Here is a 17,792-nt window from a genome sequence, read left to right on the forward strand (position 1 = left end):
TATGTCCATGGTTTATAGTAGTAAGATATCGCTATCAAAATGCTTCAAACTTCCATGGCTAGCTTCTTTTGATGAATGACGTGCAACAAGTTCAGGACTGACTGCTTAGTATTACAAATGCAAAAATAAATTAGCCAGCAAACGGAACCGTCTTTGTGGGAGATTTACTCCGCCTTCCTCAACACCAACTCCAGATGGAGAGCTGACTCCGAGCCTGTCCTGAGTCAGCGAGAACAGGCAGAAGCAGCAGAGCACGGACAGAGGAGGATGCCAACAGACCAAAGCGACTGAGTACCTTTCCGACAATGCAGCTGCAAGCGGAATGGAGATTGGGAGAAAGTAGATCCAAGAAGGGCGTGATTAGCATGATGTTTACCTGATGTTAAAATAGCCCACCAATGGCGGAAGCCTTGCTGGTACGCAGTTGTGTATTTCTCTCTTCTGTGATGGGTACTACAAATGCTTAAGTTGAAAACTGAGCGCGGCGCCGCTTCATGGACACCGCGCTCGGTTTCTTGATATATTTCTTAACTTCAACACTGAGCGCGGTGTCCTTGAAGTGGGTGCTGTGCTCAGTGCTGAAGTTAAGAAATATATCAAGAAACCGAGCAGGGTGTCCGTGAAGCGACGCCGCGCGCTCAGTTTCAAAGTTAGAAAAACAAGCATTGGCCGCACGCGAGGAACAGAGCCCGGGAGTTGTGTGTGTGTGCGCGCGCATGCTAAAAGAAACGCGAGTGGTGCGCGCGAAAGAAGGAGATGCATAGCTGTGCACATCGCGCGCGCTTGTGTGCGTAACAGCAAGCTAGTGGCCGGCAAAGGTGTCTGGGTAGCACTTTTGAAACCCAGTTACTAAATGTCTCGCCAGAGCAGCGCATGCGCTGGCTCAGGCGAGACCTAAAAAAGGGGAAATCTCATCTGCACCTATGCCATGATACCTGTCCAGAAGGAACTCGAGCCAGGGGTGAGGGATTGGCGAAGTACCTAGTCTACGCAGGAGGGACTCAGTGGAGGAGGGGAAAGAGAGAGGGGGAACCTGGACCCCAGGCATAGTTGCCCAGCGCCAGTGAAGCATTTTTACTTGTACCTGATCAGTGATGTACTAAGTTGTTTGTGTGTTAAAGTACCCTTCTCTACCAAAGTACAGCACTGGGTAGGACAACTGTTATTGCGCTGCTGTGTGATTGTTGAGTTCTGAGCTTGAGCACCCCCACAATAGCTCCCTGAGAAGCACATGACTGCTCGCCCTCACTACCACTGAGAGTCAAGTGCTGAAGGGGTTGTACATGGCCCAGGTTTTCAGAGCCATAGTAGGGCAGGGACCCTGGGACAGCCTAGGTAAATTACTCCAGCCCCATTGCTGAAGCCCAGTAGTCACCGCATGTCCCGAGCCCCGCCCCCTCGAATGGGGTCGGACAGATGTGGAATCCTCTTACAAATGATGCAGAGGTAATGGTCTTCTTTGAATTTGTGGGCCTCCTACAGGTGAGCGCTTGGTCGATTATCTCCTTTAAACTAAGTGATGTCCTCCTAAAGGTGAAGCCAGGTGTCATGGCTCCCCCTCTAGGTTTGTTAACATAGGAGAGGGCTTGAGTGACTGCCTCGTCTGTGGATGTAGAAACGTTCTGCAGAAGAGGGCTGGAGTGGTTGTCACCTCTAGGATGTGCTAAAACACACGGATGAGGGCTGGAGTTATTGCCTCTGATGGGGTGGTAACTGATTACAGGTGAGTGCTGGGTTGTTTGTATCCTCTGATCAAGGTGCTCTACATTAGCTAGGGCTGGCATAGTTGTTGTTTCTTATGTATGTTAAAAAATACTGCATATGATGGCTGGAGTGGCTGTTACCTGTAATGGGAATAATAACCCATTACAAATGAGGGTTCAAGTGTTTGTCTCCTCTGAATGAGATGCTCTACATATGTGAAGGTTGGAGTGATTGTTGCCTCTTAGGGATGCTGTAACTTCCTGCAAATGAGGGCTGGAGTGGTTGTCGCATCTGATGGGTGTGGTAGCCTAGTGCAGATGAGGGCTGGGGTATTTTTCTCCTCTGACCAAGGAGGTGTTCTACATATGTGAGGGATGGACTGGTTGTCCCTCCTAGGGATGTGATACCTTACTGAATACGAGGAGTGGTGTGGCTGTTGTTTCTGATAGTGTGGTAACCTATTACAGATAAGGGTTGGGGCGTTTAGCTCCTCTGACGGAGAAGGTGTTTTATGTATGTGAGCGATAGAGTGGTTGTCTCCTAATAATGATGTGGTAACTTACTGCATATGAGGGCATAAATAGTCACCTCTGATGGGTGTGGTAAACAACTATAGATGAGGGTTGCAGTGTTTGTCTCTGACTAAGGAAGTATTCTGCATATGTGAGGACTGGAGTGGTTACCATGTTTTAGAGATGTGGTAACTTCATATACATAATGGCTGGAGTGTTTGTCGCATCTAGTGGGTGTGGTAACCTAGTACAGATTAGGTCTGGGGTGTTTGTCTCCTCCGACCAAGGAGATGTTCCACAAATGTGATGGCTAGAGTGGTTGTCACCTGTTAGGGGTGTGGTAATATCCTTAATATGAGGGCTGAAGTGGTTGTCACCACTAATGGGTGTGGTAACCCACTACAGATATAGGTTAGGGTGTTTGTCTCCTCTGACAGAGGAGGTGTTTTACATGTGTAAGGGCTGGAGCCATTGTCTCCTCTTAAGAATGTGTTAACTGAGGGCATGAATAGTTGTCGCCTCTGATGGATGTGGTAAATAACGATAGGGCAGCAACGTTTGTCTCCTCTAACCGAGGAGGTGCTCCACACAAGTGAGGGCTGCAGTAGTTGTCGCCTCTTGGAGATGTGGTAACTGTCTGCACATGAGGGCTAGAATGGTTGTCGCCTTTGATGAGTGTGGTAACCATTGACAGATGAAGGTTGCAGTGTTCATCTCCTCTGTCCAAGGAGGTGTTCTACATATGTGAGTGTCGAAGTGGTGATCTTCTGCACAAGGCGACCTTCTGCAGGCGAGAGCTGAGCACATGGCCTCTCTGATGGATGTGGGGCTCACCTCCAAGTGAAGGCGGGGTGACTGCCTCTGATATACGTGGCCTCCTCCTATAGGTGTGGTTTAGGATGGCTGTTCAACCTAGATGAGTGCAATGCATCGCTACATGCTGTGCTCAGACTGGGGCATTCCTAGCTGTTGGGTTCAACGCATCGTAGCTAGGAGTCAAGTTTCCACCAGGAGCTGCTCGTGTCCGGGAAACGAGGCGGGGCGTAGGAAGTGGTCGGGGAGGTGGGGGTATGGGGGAGGATGGAGACAAATAGAAAAAAAAAGAATTTACCTGCAGCCCTCTAGCAACGCATAGTGCTCTTCTGCTTCTCTCCTCTCAGCTGCAGGCAGGCACAGGCTCCCAGACTGCCCTGCAGCCAATCCTGAAGCTTCTCTCATGCATGAGTGCAGCTTCAGGATTGGCCTGAGCACCGATGATTTGCGCTCCAGGACAGACTGGGAGTCTGCTCCTGCTCTCTCCAACCCCAGCAATGCAGCTGGGGGTTGGAGAGAGCTTCACTGCGCATGTGGGTTTGTTCGACCTCTGACGGCCGGCCAAATCCACATGCGCAGTTAAGGCAGTGCCCACCACTCCCCCTCCAGCCTGTCACGTCACCACTCTGCAGGGCCACAAAAAACATAAAACAATAATAAAACGGGTTTTAAACCCGTTTTATTTTTCACATTTTGGCAAGTGCTGGCAGGGGAAGGTGACGCTCCTTAACCATACGGGAGGAGAAGCAGCTGGTTTCAACTTCCTACACTGACTGCCTGGACAAACTTTGAGTCCACCATCTCACTATTTGACACCTAACAATCAGGATAAAGATTGATTTGCATTATTGGGCTTACTCCTGACCAAAAGACAGATTGCCATTCATTGACTTGCACAGGCCCCCCTCCACCCTCACAGGAGATGGCAGTCAGACCTGAGGGAGTGGGCAGTAGCCGATGAATGAAGATTGCCTAGGGTGCGCCAAGACGAGAATGCAGAAAGAGACTTGGGTCTGTGGACTACTACTACTACTGGATACTAGATAGGGTGACCAGACAAACCGGATTTCCCCAGACAATTCTGTTTTAGGGACGTTTGTTCCAGTGCCCCGACACTTTTAACAATTTTAAATACATGTCCCAGCTTTTAGAACAAACTGGAGTGAATATTGGAAACACTGCACATTTTCACACTTCCACATGCCGCCTCTGTAGTGTGAAATATAGTTTCTAAGTTTTTTTTTAACTCGATTTACTACCTATAAGGTCCCTATAACCTTTGTTTTTTTCAGTGTATCTCTAAGGTTTTTTAATGTTTATTCCTAAATATAATGTCCCTAAAACCATTGCAGTGGGGAAGGAGGCCACGCTGCCCTCCTCCCCGGGCTGATTTCGGCCCCAGGGACCCCATCCCCCAGGGCCCAGCCTTTTTGCAATGGGTGATGTTGGCCGCGCCACCCTTCCTCCCTGGGCCGATTACGACCCCAGGGACCCCATCCCCTGGAGCCTAGCCTTTTAAATAAACTTTATTACTATTAGGGGAGGGAGGCTGCGCAGCCCCCCTCACCGGGCCGATTTCAGCTTCGGGTATCCAGTGACCTGTGTTGGGGACCTTAAGGCCCGCGAGGTCCCTGTCGCTCTCAGCCTCCTAAGGGAGCTGGCATTAATGTGACAGACAGGGGACTGTTTAAAGGCAACACACTGTCTGTCAGAGCAATGTTTTCATCTGTTTCTCTGCACGCATATTTACGTGCAGAGAAACAGATGAAAACTCTACTTTCTGCAACCTGGAGCTGTTTGACAGCTCCGGCTTACAGAGAGCATAGTTATGTTTGCTTTTGCTGTCAGCTCCCCCCAAGTAAAAGCAAACAGCTACCTCCAGAGGATGGGCACCTCAGGAGGTAGCAAGAGCTGGCCCTGGTGGGGGGGGGGAGGGGTGTCAGTCCCCAGGGCCATAAATGGTGCTGCAAGCTGGGTCATGCTCCCCCCTCCATCGTACAAACTATCCCCGGGGAGGTGGTGGACCTCTACATTAATGTTTTTCAGCCCTGGGAAGGTGGCAGTCCCTGGGGCTGGGTGCCCCCTCGAATTTTTGATATATTTTGATATATTGCCCCAGGGAAGTGGCGGTCCCCAGGGTTGCAGTGGGGGCAATGCGGGTTCCCCTCATTCATTTTATGATTAGCCCTGGGGTAGTGTTGGCAGCCAATCAGAGCTCTGCATTTCCTTGCACAAGCTCATTACTTTTTGTGAAGTCGTCGCAGCCACAGATATCACAAACTCTATTTTCTTAAATGTCTCAACGATTACTGATCCAATTTACACCAAATAACAAAAAGCACAATCTGCGTAATCAAATCTACCTTTTTCCTCAATTTGGTGTAATTCTGTAAAGAGGTTTGGGCTGCAGGTATGTCTAAAGGTCCTATGTGAATAAACATGGGAAAAAACACATTTTTTGATGACACGCCTTTGTCTTGCCCCCCTCGCTTGATGGATCACCCCAAAACTCTCCATGCACAACAAGACCTAACTTGACTCTTAAAAATCAAAAAATCGCAAAGTTTCGACATCCGGCGCCAAAGTTACAGGCAAGTCAAAAAATGCTTTACCTAGGGAAACATGGTCCTAACTATAACTACCTACTGGCAACCACCAGTAGGTAATATATCAGTATCCATTTCTTGACAAGAAATACATTGATCCCTGAGTTATACAGATTCCAAGCGATCCAAGAGATGCCCAAGCAGTTTGCAATTCCTCATGTGTTTTTTGGCTTCTCATTTTAAGCCTTGATCACAGGTATGAGTCACACCCACTGTTACACGGATCACATACTTTTATAGCAAAAGACAGACTTTCTTGTTGGTCCATAGTCTGCCAAATAATGTGTACAATTTAAATGCGCATTTTCAAACAGTAAAACAATTTATTTAAAAAAACTGCAGAATTCTATTTTTATCTTTTCAGTGTTCATCCTGCAGTTAAATTATGTCCATCGAGCCTTTCAAAACTGGGCAAAGCATAAACATTAAAGCAAACTTTCTGATTGCCTTTTCATCTCCAGGTTATGCTCGAAACCTTGAAACTTCAGCAAGGAAGAATAACACATTTGCCTCGCATCCCTTGCTCACTTCCTTTTACACGTTCACTTGTGCAAAACCTCGTCTTTTAGGTCTCGCCTAGGCAGCACTTACGCTGTCTCTTCAAGACATGCTGTATTCAGAGTACGGGCATAATGCTCCGCCCACTTTCTGCCCATCTTTTTAATTGTCTCCTGTCACTACCCTTTGTAAATGGTGGCTTTTCATTAGTCAATAGGTTTAGAAGTCCCTCCTCGGTACCACCTTGTCTTTTCTTGTAACCTCGCATGAGCACATCCCCTGTTACATGTGTTGTTACTCCCTAGGTTTTAATTACAGCCTCAAGGCACTATTTTCTTAAAAAGCTTCAGGCAGGACACACACTTGACCCTAGGCTAAGCTGGCAGTGGTTACTTAACTCACTAGAACATCTCACATTTATATGAGACGTCTATAAATTTCCCTTCATCAGCTCCGCACAGAGTACCACCTAATCCGAAATTAATGTAATAATACTTTTGTCACATTTCAAAGCTACTAATTGTATATATGGACATAGCTATTTGAATGTACCTTGTAGTACTCTCTTGCATGCAAAGCATTATGGGTAGGGTGGATTTACCATATCATCTGAGGGTGCAGTACTATATGTGACCAAAAGAGGTCTCCTTTTGGCCACATATGGTGCTGCACCCTGCAACATGACTAGGTAAACAAGCATTTGCAATGCAATAGGTCTCGCATTTACGCGAGTTTTAGCTATTGGCATTGTAAATGACAAAGCCTTTTATTTATGTTTTGGTTTTAGAAAAGGCAGGTCAGGCTCCTGTTTCAAAAAATCCTTACATCTTCCTATGTTTTATGAGCCCCGGACCCTGGCAGGTGTTTTCAAGAAATTTATACTGATTATTAGCAGGATTGTTCATTACTGCATGGTGTAGCCTCCCTGCCTGGGTCAGGGGCTCTTAAAACGATTTTCAAACTCTGGTCACCTTAATGTTAGGCCGACTGGGAGAGACACAACTCTAGAACCGTTGGGATCACAGCCCGTGATGGTCTCCGGTGACACCTACCTTTACCCTGATGCAAGACATTATAGGAGTGACTGAGCCGCAGAACAGAGTGACTGCGAGAGGGACAGGGAGACTTGGTTTCCTGACACCCCTCTTCCCCCAATACTTCTCAGGAAACAGAAGAATACGTGGGTAGCAAGCCCAGAGAGACGGCAAGAGCATACTGCAATAATGGTAATTTTTTTTCCATCCGATCTTACGTAAGACACTGATGAGCTAAACTATTGCCATTTCTTGTTAGTGTCTGTTTTGTTACTGAACAAAAACGATACATGAACGTTTAAAAAATACAATCTGGATAAAAGAAAGAATCAATATTCACATTTACTGAAGAAAACAACTCTGCAAACTGAAGTCTCAAGCTGCAACTACAAGTTGAAAAAATATCTGTTAGATTCAGAAAAAAAGATCACATCAATGAATCCCTCTGGGAAGGAACACTTTATTGTTTTCTATTAACAGTGCAAAGAAACAGCTTGCAAAAACATTTGTACATTTTTTAGACGCTTGTAGAAATATTTGCTGAACTGGCTGTATATTCATAGACTCCACATTAAAAAAAACACTATGAGTAGAGAAAACGGTTGCATCAAATATGATATGTACAAACTAGAAGGACACAGATTTCTTTAGGCCAACCATGACAAGTTGTCCAAAGGTCCTCCAAAAGCTGGTGTTCCTCCAACAGATTGCATAATGCTATTTTGCTTAAAAATTCCTCCATTCTCCCAAAAAAGAAGAGGCCACAAATTAGTGCTCCAAAACAAATATCTTGTAAGAGATCCAATTTTTATGTAAATATCAGAAAATAATATAAAGTATTTAAAACTGCTAAACTCCCATTCCTCCTCTTTGTCCTCCCTAAAGTCCACCCTACTAAAAAAAGTATATTGATTCTTAAGTCATGTACATGTTTAAATAAAAGGTGTGAAGCTTTTATCCATCATAGAAGATAGATTTGGTTGGTTCAATTTGGGAGACTGTGACTAACGTAAAATTTACATCTCTAGAAAAAAACACTCCAGCTCAATGTATTAATCGTTTCCAAACTTGCTACCATTCCTATCAGTTGTTGAATGTATGCTTGTTTTGACCCTGTCCAGCGCGCCACTGCCTTTTGGTTAGGTTCAAACTATAGAAATATCACATACATATACAGAGCTGTAGCAGTTGCAAATAATAAGCATTAGATTTCGAAAAATGGCTAAGCTTTAATCATTTCCTTAAAAAATGTCACCTGTGTGTTGCTTGGCTTGTGAGACCTGCTGTTTCAAGTGAGTCAAGACTGGCTTTAAAATAATAGTATTGTTGGGTTCCCAGACTATGCGCTGAAAATGTTCAGACTAAAATGCGTATCTACAGGGAACCAGAATAAAAGGAAGGGATTATAAACTGCACAATGTGTCCAACATAGGTGCGGGAGGACATTTTAGATGCACCGGCCCTTTAAATATAAAGTACAAAGTTTTATACATTTATTTTGTCTGTGATTCTGGTTTGCGAAACGTCAGCAAGCTTGAACATTTTTGTATGTCTGTCATTACAGAAGCATATAAGAGTGGGGGTCAGGGCACACTCCAGATCTGTAGAAATCACCTTCCTCCTCCCAGTCTTCTAACGCAGGGCTTGCTAACCGAAACAATCGTTTTGTGAACAAGAATGCTCCATAATATGCCAGAATTTGCTAATGGCATCAAGAGTCTTACCAATATCTGGTTTAAAGCTTTAAAGATTTATTTTGAAGGTTCTGACGTTGGAGACTTAACCTAGGGCAGAACCAAAATCCATACCCTGTGAACCTTGAGCACTCGGGAATTGTATGGAATACCTGAAGACTGAACCCTTGGCCCAGACCAAACATGTGCCTTCCATGCCCTGAGGGTGGAGGGACTGATTGCTTAACTAAAGACTTACTCTTTCTCAACTAGCAGAGTCTGGCTTGCTTCAGATTTCCCACCAGAGATTGGCAATTGATATTTCGTAGTTTTCTACACTGTTTTAAATATTTTACAGAAAAAATAGCCCTGTACATCCATCTATGTCGGTATTTTAATAGCACTGTTAAAAAAAATAACTCTGCTTTTTATAATGAGACTGAGACTTCCTAACTTGGGGCCATACTATCAAGGAACGGCGACAATGGGCTTGATAATATGCCCTTGAGAATTCTCATAGAAGCCCAGGTTCGGATGTATGACGTAACAACGCGAGACATTACAACGCGTGCAGTTACATCGCGGTCGTTACAACGACTGCGATGTTACTACGCTATGCCATTACAACGCAAGTCTTTACATCGACTTGCGCTAGATGGCGTGCTAACATTAGAAAAGCGTAATTTACTATTCCAACTCCAGTCCACTTAACAGTAGGGAAGGTGTTGGGATAGTAAACTACACTATTTGTAATGTTAGCACGCCATCTAGCGCAAGTCGATGTAAAGACTTGCGTTGTAATGGCATCGCGTGGTTACATCGCGTTCGTTGTAACGACCGCGATGTAACAGCATCGCGGTGTACTGAATGCGATGTAAACGATGTTTCCCCCCAGGTTCTGGTGTGAACATGGGCTTCTATGGGAATTCACGAGGGCATATTATCAAGCCCATTATCGCCGCTTTAGCGGCAGTTTCCTGCCGCTAAAGCGGCGATAATGTTATCGCCGTTCCTTGGCCCTTGGTGAGAAATTTCCACCAGCATTGCAAGTTCAATTAAAGGTGGACTGTCCAAAGCCACGCCCCCTGGGCTGTGAGTGACAGGGCAGTGAGCAGCAGCTAATCACTCCTCCCAATCTTTCAGAACCCAATTAGAAACGTTACTACTACAGGGCACTACCTAACAAAAGACGGCGTGACTTCAAATAACATATCCACTATATCCTTTGACCGCGGTTGAGAGATGCAAACAAACCAGGTACATAAACCTGTTGGTAATCTTCAGATTCCCTGAGCTGATATTTTAGGTTAAGTGTTTACACACAAGAACACCGACCACGGAATGCTATGCCTAAAGCAAGGAACCCCACTCATCTTTTGGAAATTGTTAAAAAGTAACTCTTCCTCCTTAAACCTTTATGTTCAGATCACCAAATAGCCTTCCTATTTGTAGACTTTATGAGAGCCCGTCCCAGTCTCCACCACTCCCTGCCCCACTCCAAAACACACACTCGGAGGGGCCTCCTGTACACTCATTAAGTTACATTCAGTTATTAATGCTTACAAATACTAAGGGACATGAGAAATCGTGGGACTTCTCTGAATGTTATAAAAGTCTTGAAAAAACACTGCAAATTTCAGGAAATCACTCTTTTTTACAAACGTCTAAGAAAATCGTGGGCCAAAAAAAATCTTTAAAAAATGTATGTGGGGAAAAAACCCCATAAATCATATATTTACAGAATTTGTTTTCAGTGACACATCTTTAGGCATCATTTCCCTTTAACAAAACATCAGCAAGAACAATTTCCATAAAAAACTTGCTAATCTTCCAATTTCATGAAATGCAAAAAAGTGCACTTTGTCCAATTCTGCTGTTAGATTTATAATTTACCTCCCTCCCCGGGAGACAATCCTTTCCCCAGGGATCAGTCACATCGCGCCTTCAAGCTCTAATTTTATCAAAAGATCCCACCTAAGAATCCATACTAAAGCAGAAGGTAGGTCTACCAAATACTATGGTGAAGTGGACACCCTATGCTTCCAAGTGCAACTCCTCCTAAAAATGCTGCAGAGATGTGCCATTTTCAAATATTTATGAAAAATATGACTTTTCTGCTGCATATAAGTCACGCTTATCCCATTTTCTACCCCACAAAAACACTACAATTCTTTGCTAAGGACCAACTTTTTCACTCCCTTCTTCTCAAGCTAACCCACTACACTAAAGCTGATCCCTGCACAGATTGAAAGGAACCTTGTCTGCAAACGCTGACCACCGTTGACAGCGCATTTTAAGCTGACAAAGCCCTATTTTAAGTGGCACCTCCTGTTAGCTTGCACTGTTCATTATGCTTTTGTATTGGAATCAAGAGAGCTAAAAGTAGGTGTTCGTCTGCGGATATTTGCAAGCTCAGGATATCTGTCTGTGCCTTGTTTCTCAAGTGAAATACCATGTGGGATGTCTATAGTCCTACAACATATTTTTTCTCCTGCACACCATACTGGATGTCCTACACTATCATTTAGTTGCATTATATCATACAAGTTACTTATTATGAAAATCTGTAAAATGCCAAGTATCATAAAAGATTCAAAATGGTCGTGCGCGGAGATAGCATCAGGTGGTCGAACTGTAATTATTTCTTTTATCAAAACATTGTAGCCCACCCGCATGTCCAATAATTTACCCATATTGAAGCTCAAAGTCTTTCAGGGACAGGTAAGCTCCTGTGTTCCCTCCTAGTCTCTGGGTAGGTGTGGGACAAATGCCTGATACATGCATGTTGTGTGCTTCCCTTTCTGGCTCTACCAAATTAAGATTTTCGTGCAATGACAGGACCTGCACAGGCGTCTCAAGCTGTGTTGGGAAGTCAGCGGGGATGGAATTATTGACCTTTTGCCTTTCAACTTCATGGTGTATCAGTGGATGTAGTAGATGGGCAGGGTCTCCTGGAGCAACAGGAAGAATGGCCAAATCACGGGAGCCACTGAGGACACTGGCACTGCACTCTGTGATCCTCGACATGTTCTCATAGTCTGAGGTGTACCCAGGTTGGGTGTCTGGGGATGAGATGGCCAGGTAGGATCCTTCCCCAATACTAATAGAATCTTTATTGTTGTTTTCGTTGTCGTCATTCTTTGAGGGTTCATAGGAGAAGTAGACCTTGCAGGGCGCCATGTCAAAGAGGAAGTATCCCTGATTGTGGAAGCTGTGTTGGGACAGCCCACTGTTCTCGCATGGAAAAGGGTCATCGGTACAGCCTATAGGCAAGACCTTAGGAAGATCCTTCATGGGTGTAATCTCCACTGGAGAGATCTTTGGGTCCATATCAACTACGGCGAATGATGATGCAGGGAACGGAGACGACATCCAGGCCTATTGAGGGAGTAAAAGAGGGAATCTTCATCATTCACATCTTTTTTGAGGTCCCAGCGCCCCCACATTGACCCCTCGTAAACACAATATAGTCCATCACATGTTTCTCAAGTTTGGTTAAACAATATTTCTGGAATGAGAAATTACCACAAAATCCAATCCAAGATCCCAGTTTGCTTACCTTAAAATCACCGCCGTAGAGGGCCTCAAAGAACACTGAAGGGTCGGGAACAGTGATCCAGGGATTTTTTTTACTCCTAGGGACCAGATAGGGGACCATTAGGACAAGAGGAAGAAAGAGGTGGAGTGAGCAAGATAACAAGAGAAAACGAAATTTCGGTATTGCGATATAAATGGAAGCAGGTAGGAGAAACGGGAATAAAGAAGACAAAGGATAAATAGGATGGCAGATGAAGGGAGTAAGAGATGGAGCTAGGGAAGGACAGAGCAGTGTCTAGACAGATGGAGTTTATGAGATAGAAGAGAGGACAGTGAGAAAAGGAAAGGATGATGAGACTGGGAAGAGAGTCAGAGGGAAGTAGAGGGAGGACGAGAGCGAGCACATCAGGAAGAGAGAGGTGCCTTGTGCTCCCAGCTAACAATAAAACATAAAGGAGTGCATTGAACATGTGACCATTAACCCCCAAGACCCTCTGTTTCAACTAATAGACCACTTATGTTCACAAGGTCCTCTCTGCATGTGCCTGCACGTCAAACCTCCAGGGATCGGTATCTCCTTCATAGACCATCAACTCCCACAACTCTGACTGCTCTGAACATTTGACAAAATTTACCAGGATTTAACACATCATTGATCACATTAAAAGTTTGCCTGTTCATTCAAATGGCTTGAAAAAGTTGAAAGAAAAGCAAACATAACATTTCTCTTTTTTAATCTGCACAACTGATATAAACCCAAAACTCTGTTACACTTACAATTTAAAAGCAATTTTGTTCAGACATTTTTACTCGTAGAAGCTTCATTTTAGAAAGACGAGCATGGAGGGATTTCACCCACATTTTGCCATCAATTAACATATTTATTGAATTACTTTTCTTTTTTGGAAAAATGCATTTCTCACCTTGTTTTACCAGTCTTAGCTGGCCTACTAGGTCAAGAGCAAAGACTGCTGAGTCCTCTTTGGTATAGTCATTAGCCTTCAGAATCGCCATGAGGCGTCTGATATTAGTCGCCGTGTTACGCCCTGAGATAAATCACGTCTGGTCTGAGTGTATCAAGCGCATCATATGGGAAAGCAGGTGGGTTGCCAAGATCTTACTCAGAATCTTATAGTCAATGTTTAACATCCACAAAGGTCTGTACTCCGAGCGATCATGCAACAGCTTGCCCAGCTTCAGTATAGGGACGATCTCAGCTTAGTTTTGGCCACATTATATAACTACCCTAGCTTAGGCGTCAGCTCCAAGGAGTAGGTGGCGTAAAATTCCACTGGGAAGCCATCAGTCCCCCGGGTCTTATTTTGTGCCATGTGTTTAATGGTGCACAATATTTCTTGCAGGGAGATATCACCCAGGACTCTCGCCTCCTCCACTTCGTGTGCCTGTGCTCTACATAAACGCATTGCCTATTGCAGGCCATTTATATTGGAATCTCGTCCTCGTGTGCGTAATCAGTGAAACATGAACCTTGACCCCTAGATCTCCCCTTTCAGAGCCATGAACCTTAAAGTGATTCCAATATAAATGGGCTGCAATAGGCATTGCGTTTATTTAGAGCACAGGCACACGAAGTGAATAGAGTGCTGTACGCGGCTTTCAAGGTAACATGTTGAGGTTAATATTTTTTGAGATTGGCAATGCTAACTTTGACAACTTATGGGGTCGTTATATTAAAGGAACTCGGGGTAGATCTAAGGTGGTTGAAGGAGTGTTGCGTGACAGTTTGTTCACGAGCTTCATGAGCTAATTTTTCAAGATGCTGGGGATTAAGTCGCTTTCACAATTGGGTGGGCTTTTTTACTGTTGGGAAGGATGGAGTACTGTTTTTGTTTGTACATATGGGTGGTTTCTTGAGTAATAATTGTGACAGAGGTTGAGGGTGGGTTGACGAAAGTAGTGTGAGAAAATGTTGCTTCAAAAACAGTCTAGTGAAACTGGTATTACATAGTTGGTTAAGTTACCTTTCTTATTTTGTTGTAGTAACCCCTGACGAAGAGCGTGTTTAGGTTCGAAATGCATTGGGTGGCTTGAAAAGAACCTGCTATACATAACTGTTTTATGAACACGTGCCGCTGGTCCAAGTCAGGTTGACATCAGAAGGCATTTGAAAATGTCAAATAAAACATTTAAGTATTGGTTTACTAAATGAAATTTGATAAAGTTACGGAGAATGATTCACTGAAAGGGATAATTCCTTCATTCAGCAGTGCGGAGGAGGGGTGCGTTATGTCACGCACCTTTTTTGCATACACTAGGGGGCCCGCCATGTTCTAAGTTGTGGCACCCAGCAGCCAATGGATCCCTCTTCCCGTTTCTGATCTACCTGCCCTGACATGCCTAGCAAAAGAAAACATTGGCAGTAACGTATGACCTCAATAACTCCAACTGTCAAACTTCAGTCACATAACAAATACCCCAACTCCTCCTCCCCAGGACAAGGAGATAAAAATCCCCCATACAAACAATACAAAGAAGTAAGTATAGTCGAGGGAGGGTGCCCATGCAGTGTCTAGCTGAGGTGTTTAATCCTTCAACCCTCCAGGTCTGCCTGCCAGCCATCCAGCCCAGAACATCCTCATAGATAGCATCACCCTCACTCTATATTCATCTCAGTTTGACCTCCACAAGAAAATGCTAAGGAACCTGTATAGTAGTTCCCACCCTTTACCATCTGTTGCTCAGATAAGATCTCGGCGTCACCTTGAGGGTGTCTATACTGAAACTCTCAGAGACACTAGAGCTGGGATCGGAGTCTGAGTCCTGCACTGGCACTCTGCTCTCCGGCGTTGCCCATCCTGTGTCCTTACCACTAATCAGTGCCACCACCTCCATCGCACTCTGGCGCCCCATCTGCACTTCCTCCTGGGTAGGGGCTATTGTCTCCCTCCCCCTCCTTCCACCACGGGTGCCGGTTCGCTGCACCCTCTGTCATCTGGGACCTCTGCGAGAGCCCTGCATCCCGCAGTCACTAGCCAATCCCAAGTCTCCTACGGAGAGCGAAAGACCTTCGTCCCCTCCGGGGTCATCACTTTCAACTGTGCTGGAAATAGCATTGCATATTTGAGATCAAGTTGATGGAGTTCCTTTTTGGCTTTCTGGAAGGAAGTCCTCTGTCTCTGTACTTCTTTAGAAAAGTCAGGGAAAATCTGCACTGCCATGTTATCCACTCAGAGGTTGCCTTTTCTTCTCACTTGTACCAAAATGTGATCTCTATGCCTGTAGTGCAGAAGCTGTGCTATCACAGGCCCCACAGGGGGGCTGCGGGGAACTCAACGGCATCTGCTGCGCTCTTTCTAGCGCATAGAAGGTCGATAGTCCATCTGGAGCCACTTCTGTGTGCAGCCAGTGTTCCAAGTATTCCACCATGCTGGCGCTCTCTACCTTCTTCGGTAGGCCCAGCACTCTAATGTTATTCCTGCGGGAGCGATTTTCAGAATCTTCTGCCTGGAGCTCCGACGGGTGCACCTTTGTTTCAACTACCGTCAGGCGATCCTTCAGGGCGGAAAAAGCAGGGGTGGACTCTGTCAATTGGCGCTCATTTGAATCACCCTTTCAGCTAGGCATTTACGGTCATCCTGCCGGAGCCCCAGATCTTCCTCCGCAATTAGCACACTTGCAGTCAGTCTCCACCTCCTAGACCTCTTAGCTCCTCTCAGGTGAACCCTGGTGCTAACCAAGCTGCCAGTTCCTGCCGTTGTCCTCCTGATGGTCCACTTCCCTTTGGGTGCTAGTCAAAGCAATGCTGACGCTGCTCCCTGCTAGTTACCCCATTAGGCCCTGGCTCTCTCAGCCCTCCGAACAGTGACTCTAGTCAAGGCAGCATGAGTAGTTATGGCCTTCCTCAGCCGGTCACGCAGGCACCACAACACGAGCCAGTGGTTTAGTATCCTGCTTCACGTGACCCTCTGTACAATAAGCATTCATGTTCTCAGTCTTCCGTCACGCACCTGTACAAAGTGTCACTATTGTCTAGTCCCTAATCGCGAGGGCTTATCCCGGAGGGATTGAAACAAAGGCCCCAGGACAGGGCCGGTGACACTGCACTTCTTATGCGGGGCCCAGGCGGGCTACTCCTACGATCTCCAGTGTCCTCTCTTTCGGGCCCCAGCAGATCGGGCCCACATCAGGATGAATCTCACCTTTAGCGCGGGGGCGCCGATGCACTCTCCTTGACTGTACAGCTCTTCGGGTAGAGCCAGGAGCTCTTTCTCCACAGCTGACTGCCCGGTCCTTACAGGCCTATCGCCTCTCTTGGGCTGGTCGCCTCTCGCTCAACTCTCTCGCTTGGCTCCTCGCCCAGTCGCACTCGCCGTCTCACTTGGGGGCAGCAACTGGGATCCTAAGGGTGTTCAGCAGTTATAGGTGTCCAAGCCATGGTATCCTCTCCCAATACTACAGCCATCAACTGCTCACCAGGCAACTGCCATTTTGAGTCGGACCTCCACAGCTGGGAACGGCAACCGAGTTCAGCGTCCTCGCACTCAAATCACAGCTCCTCCACATCGTCGCAGGGTTCCCAGGCCCAGGGCAAGTCAAGGATGTATTTCAGTACTGGTTGAGTGGTTTTACCAGTACAGGATGAAGCTGGAGGACGGCCTGCCGAGCGGAGCTATAGAGCAATGCCGCTCACTCCATCGGTGTTAGGCCACGCCCCAAGGCTATTCCCTGATGTGTTTTCTGCACATGTCAACACAAGATAATCATTAGATGTAATTGGTTAAAGTTGTGAAGCTGAAGTCATCAGAACCATATCGATAAGTATAAGGGTGTTTGAGCAGGACAAGACCTTTACATAACTTCTTCTTGAACTTCTCTACTTTCTGAAGGCGTGGCCAAGCCGCCAACCGTAATGGACGTGCCTAGTTGAAGCTCCGTCGGCATCCCCTTGAATCCGAGCTGATACTAGCTTAATGGCTGCCATCCCTAAGAACTGAGCAGATGCCCCTATGACTGCCACATGTTGCAAGGTCCTGCTGGCCTTGAAGGAGAGAGAATGCTGATTTGGAGCCCCTAGCACCTTAATGGGGGAGCGGGGCCGGTCTGCGGCCTACACTGGTGGTGTGGCAGGAGCCCGCAGTGTCCAAGCTTCGACACAGTTGGGGTGGGTGTGTGGGGCTGATTAATGCCTGACCTGGGGGCCTGTGGATGTCCTCCCCCTCTGCTAAGGTTTGCTGGCTGGCAGATCAGGATTCGAGCTGCGGGTTGGCCCCTCCTCCTTCACCCCATCTTTGCTGTGAGACACCGCAGTGTGACGAGGTGTGCCACTGGGGCCTGCCCGGATGTTGGCAGTAATGAAGACCCATCCATCATTGAGCTGGGCCGGGGGCTGCAACCGGCTACCGGACCCACTGGAAGGTCAGCCCAAGCATTTTTTCCCCAAGGCCCGCTGCGGCC

General features: G+C 46.2%; 1 protein-coding gene across 1 annotated transcript in view; it reads right to left on the minus strand.

Moving 5' to 3' along the window:
* Positions 1-7,613: 7,613 nt before the first annotated feature.
* IL2RB (interleukin 2 receptor subunit beta) overlaps positions 7,614-17,792 on the minus strand; it is a 401,650-nt gene continuing 391,471 nt past the window's right edge. Inside the window, exons 9-10 of the mRNA XM_085601347.1 lie at positions 12,400-12,475; positions 7,614-12,218 (exon numbers count right to left, since the gene is read on the minus strand). Coding sequence (XP_085457473.1) covers positions 11,526-12,218; positions 12,400-12,475 — 769 coding nt within the window. The 3' untranslated portion in view covers positions 7,614-11,525. The remainder of the gene's footprint in view (positions 12,219-12,399; positions 12,476-17,792) is intronic.

This window comes from Triturus cristatus, chromosome 4_2 (genome assembly GCF_964204655.1).
Source record: "Triturus cristatus chromosome 4_2, aTriCri1.1, whole genome shotgun sequence".
Classification (NCBI taxonomy): domain Eukaryota; kingdom Metazoa; phylum Chordata; class Amphibia; order Caudata; family Salamandridae; genus Triturus; species Triturus cristatus.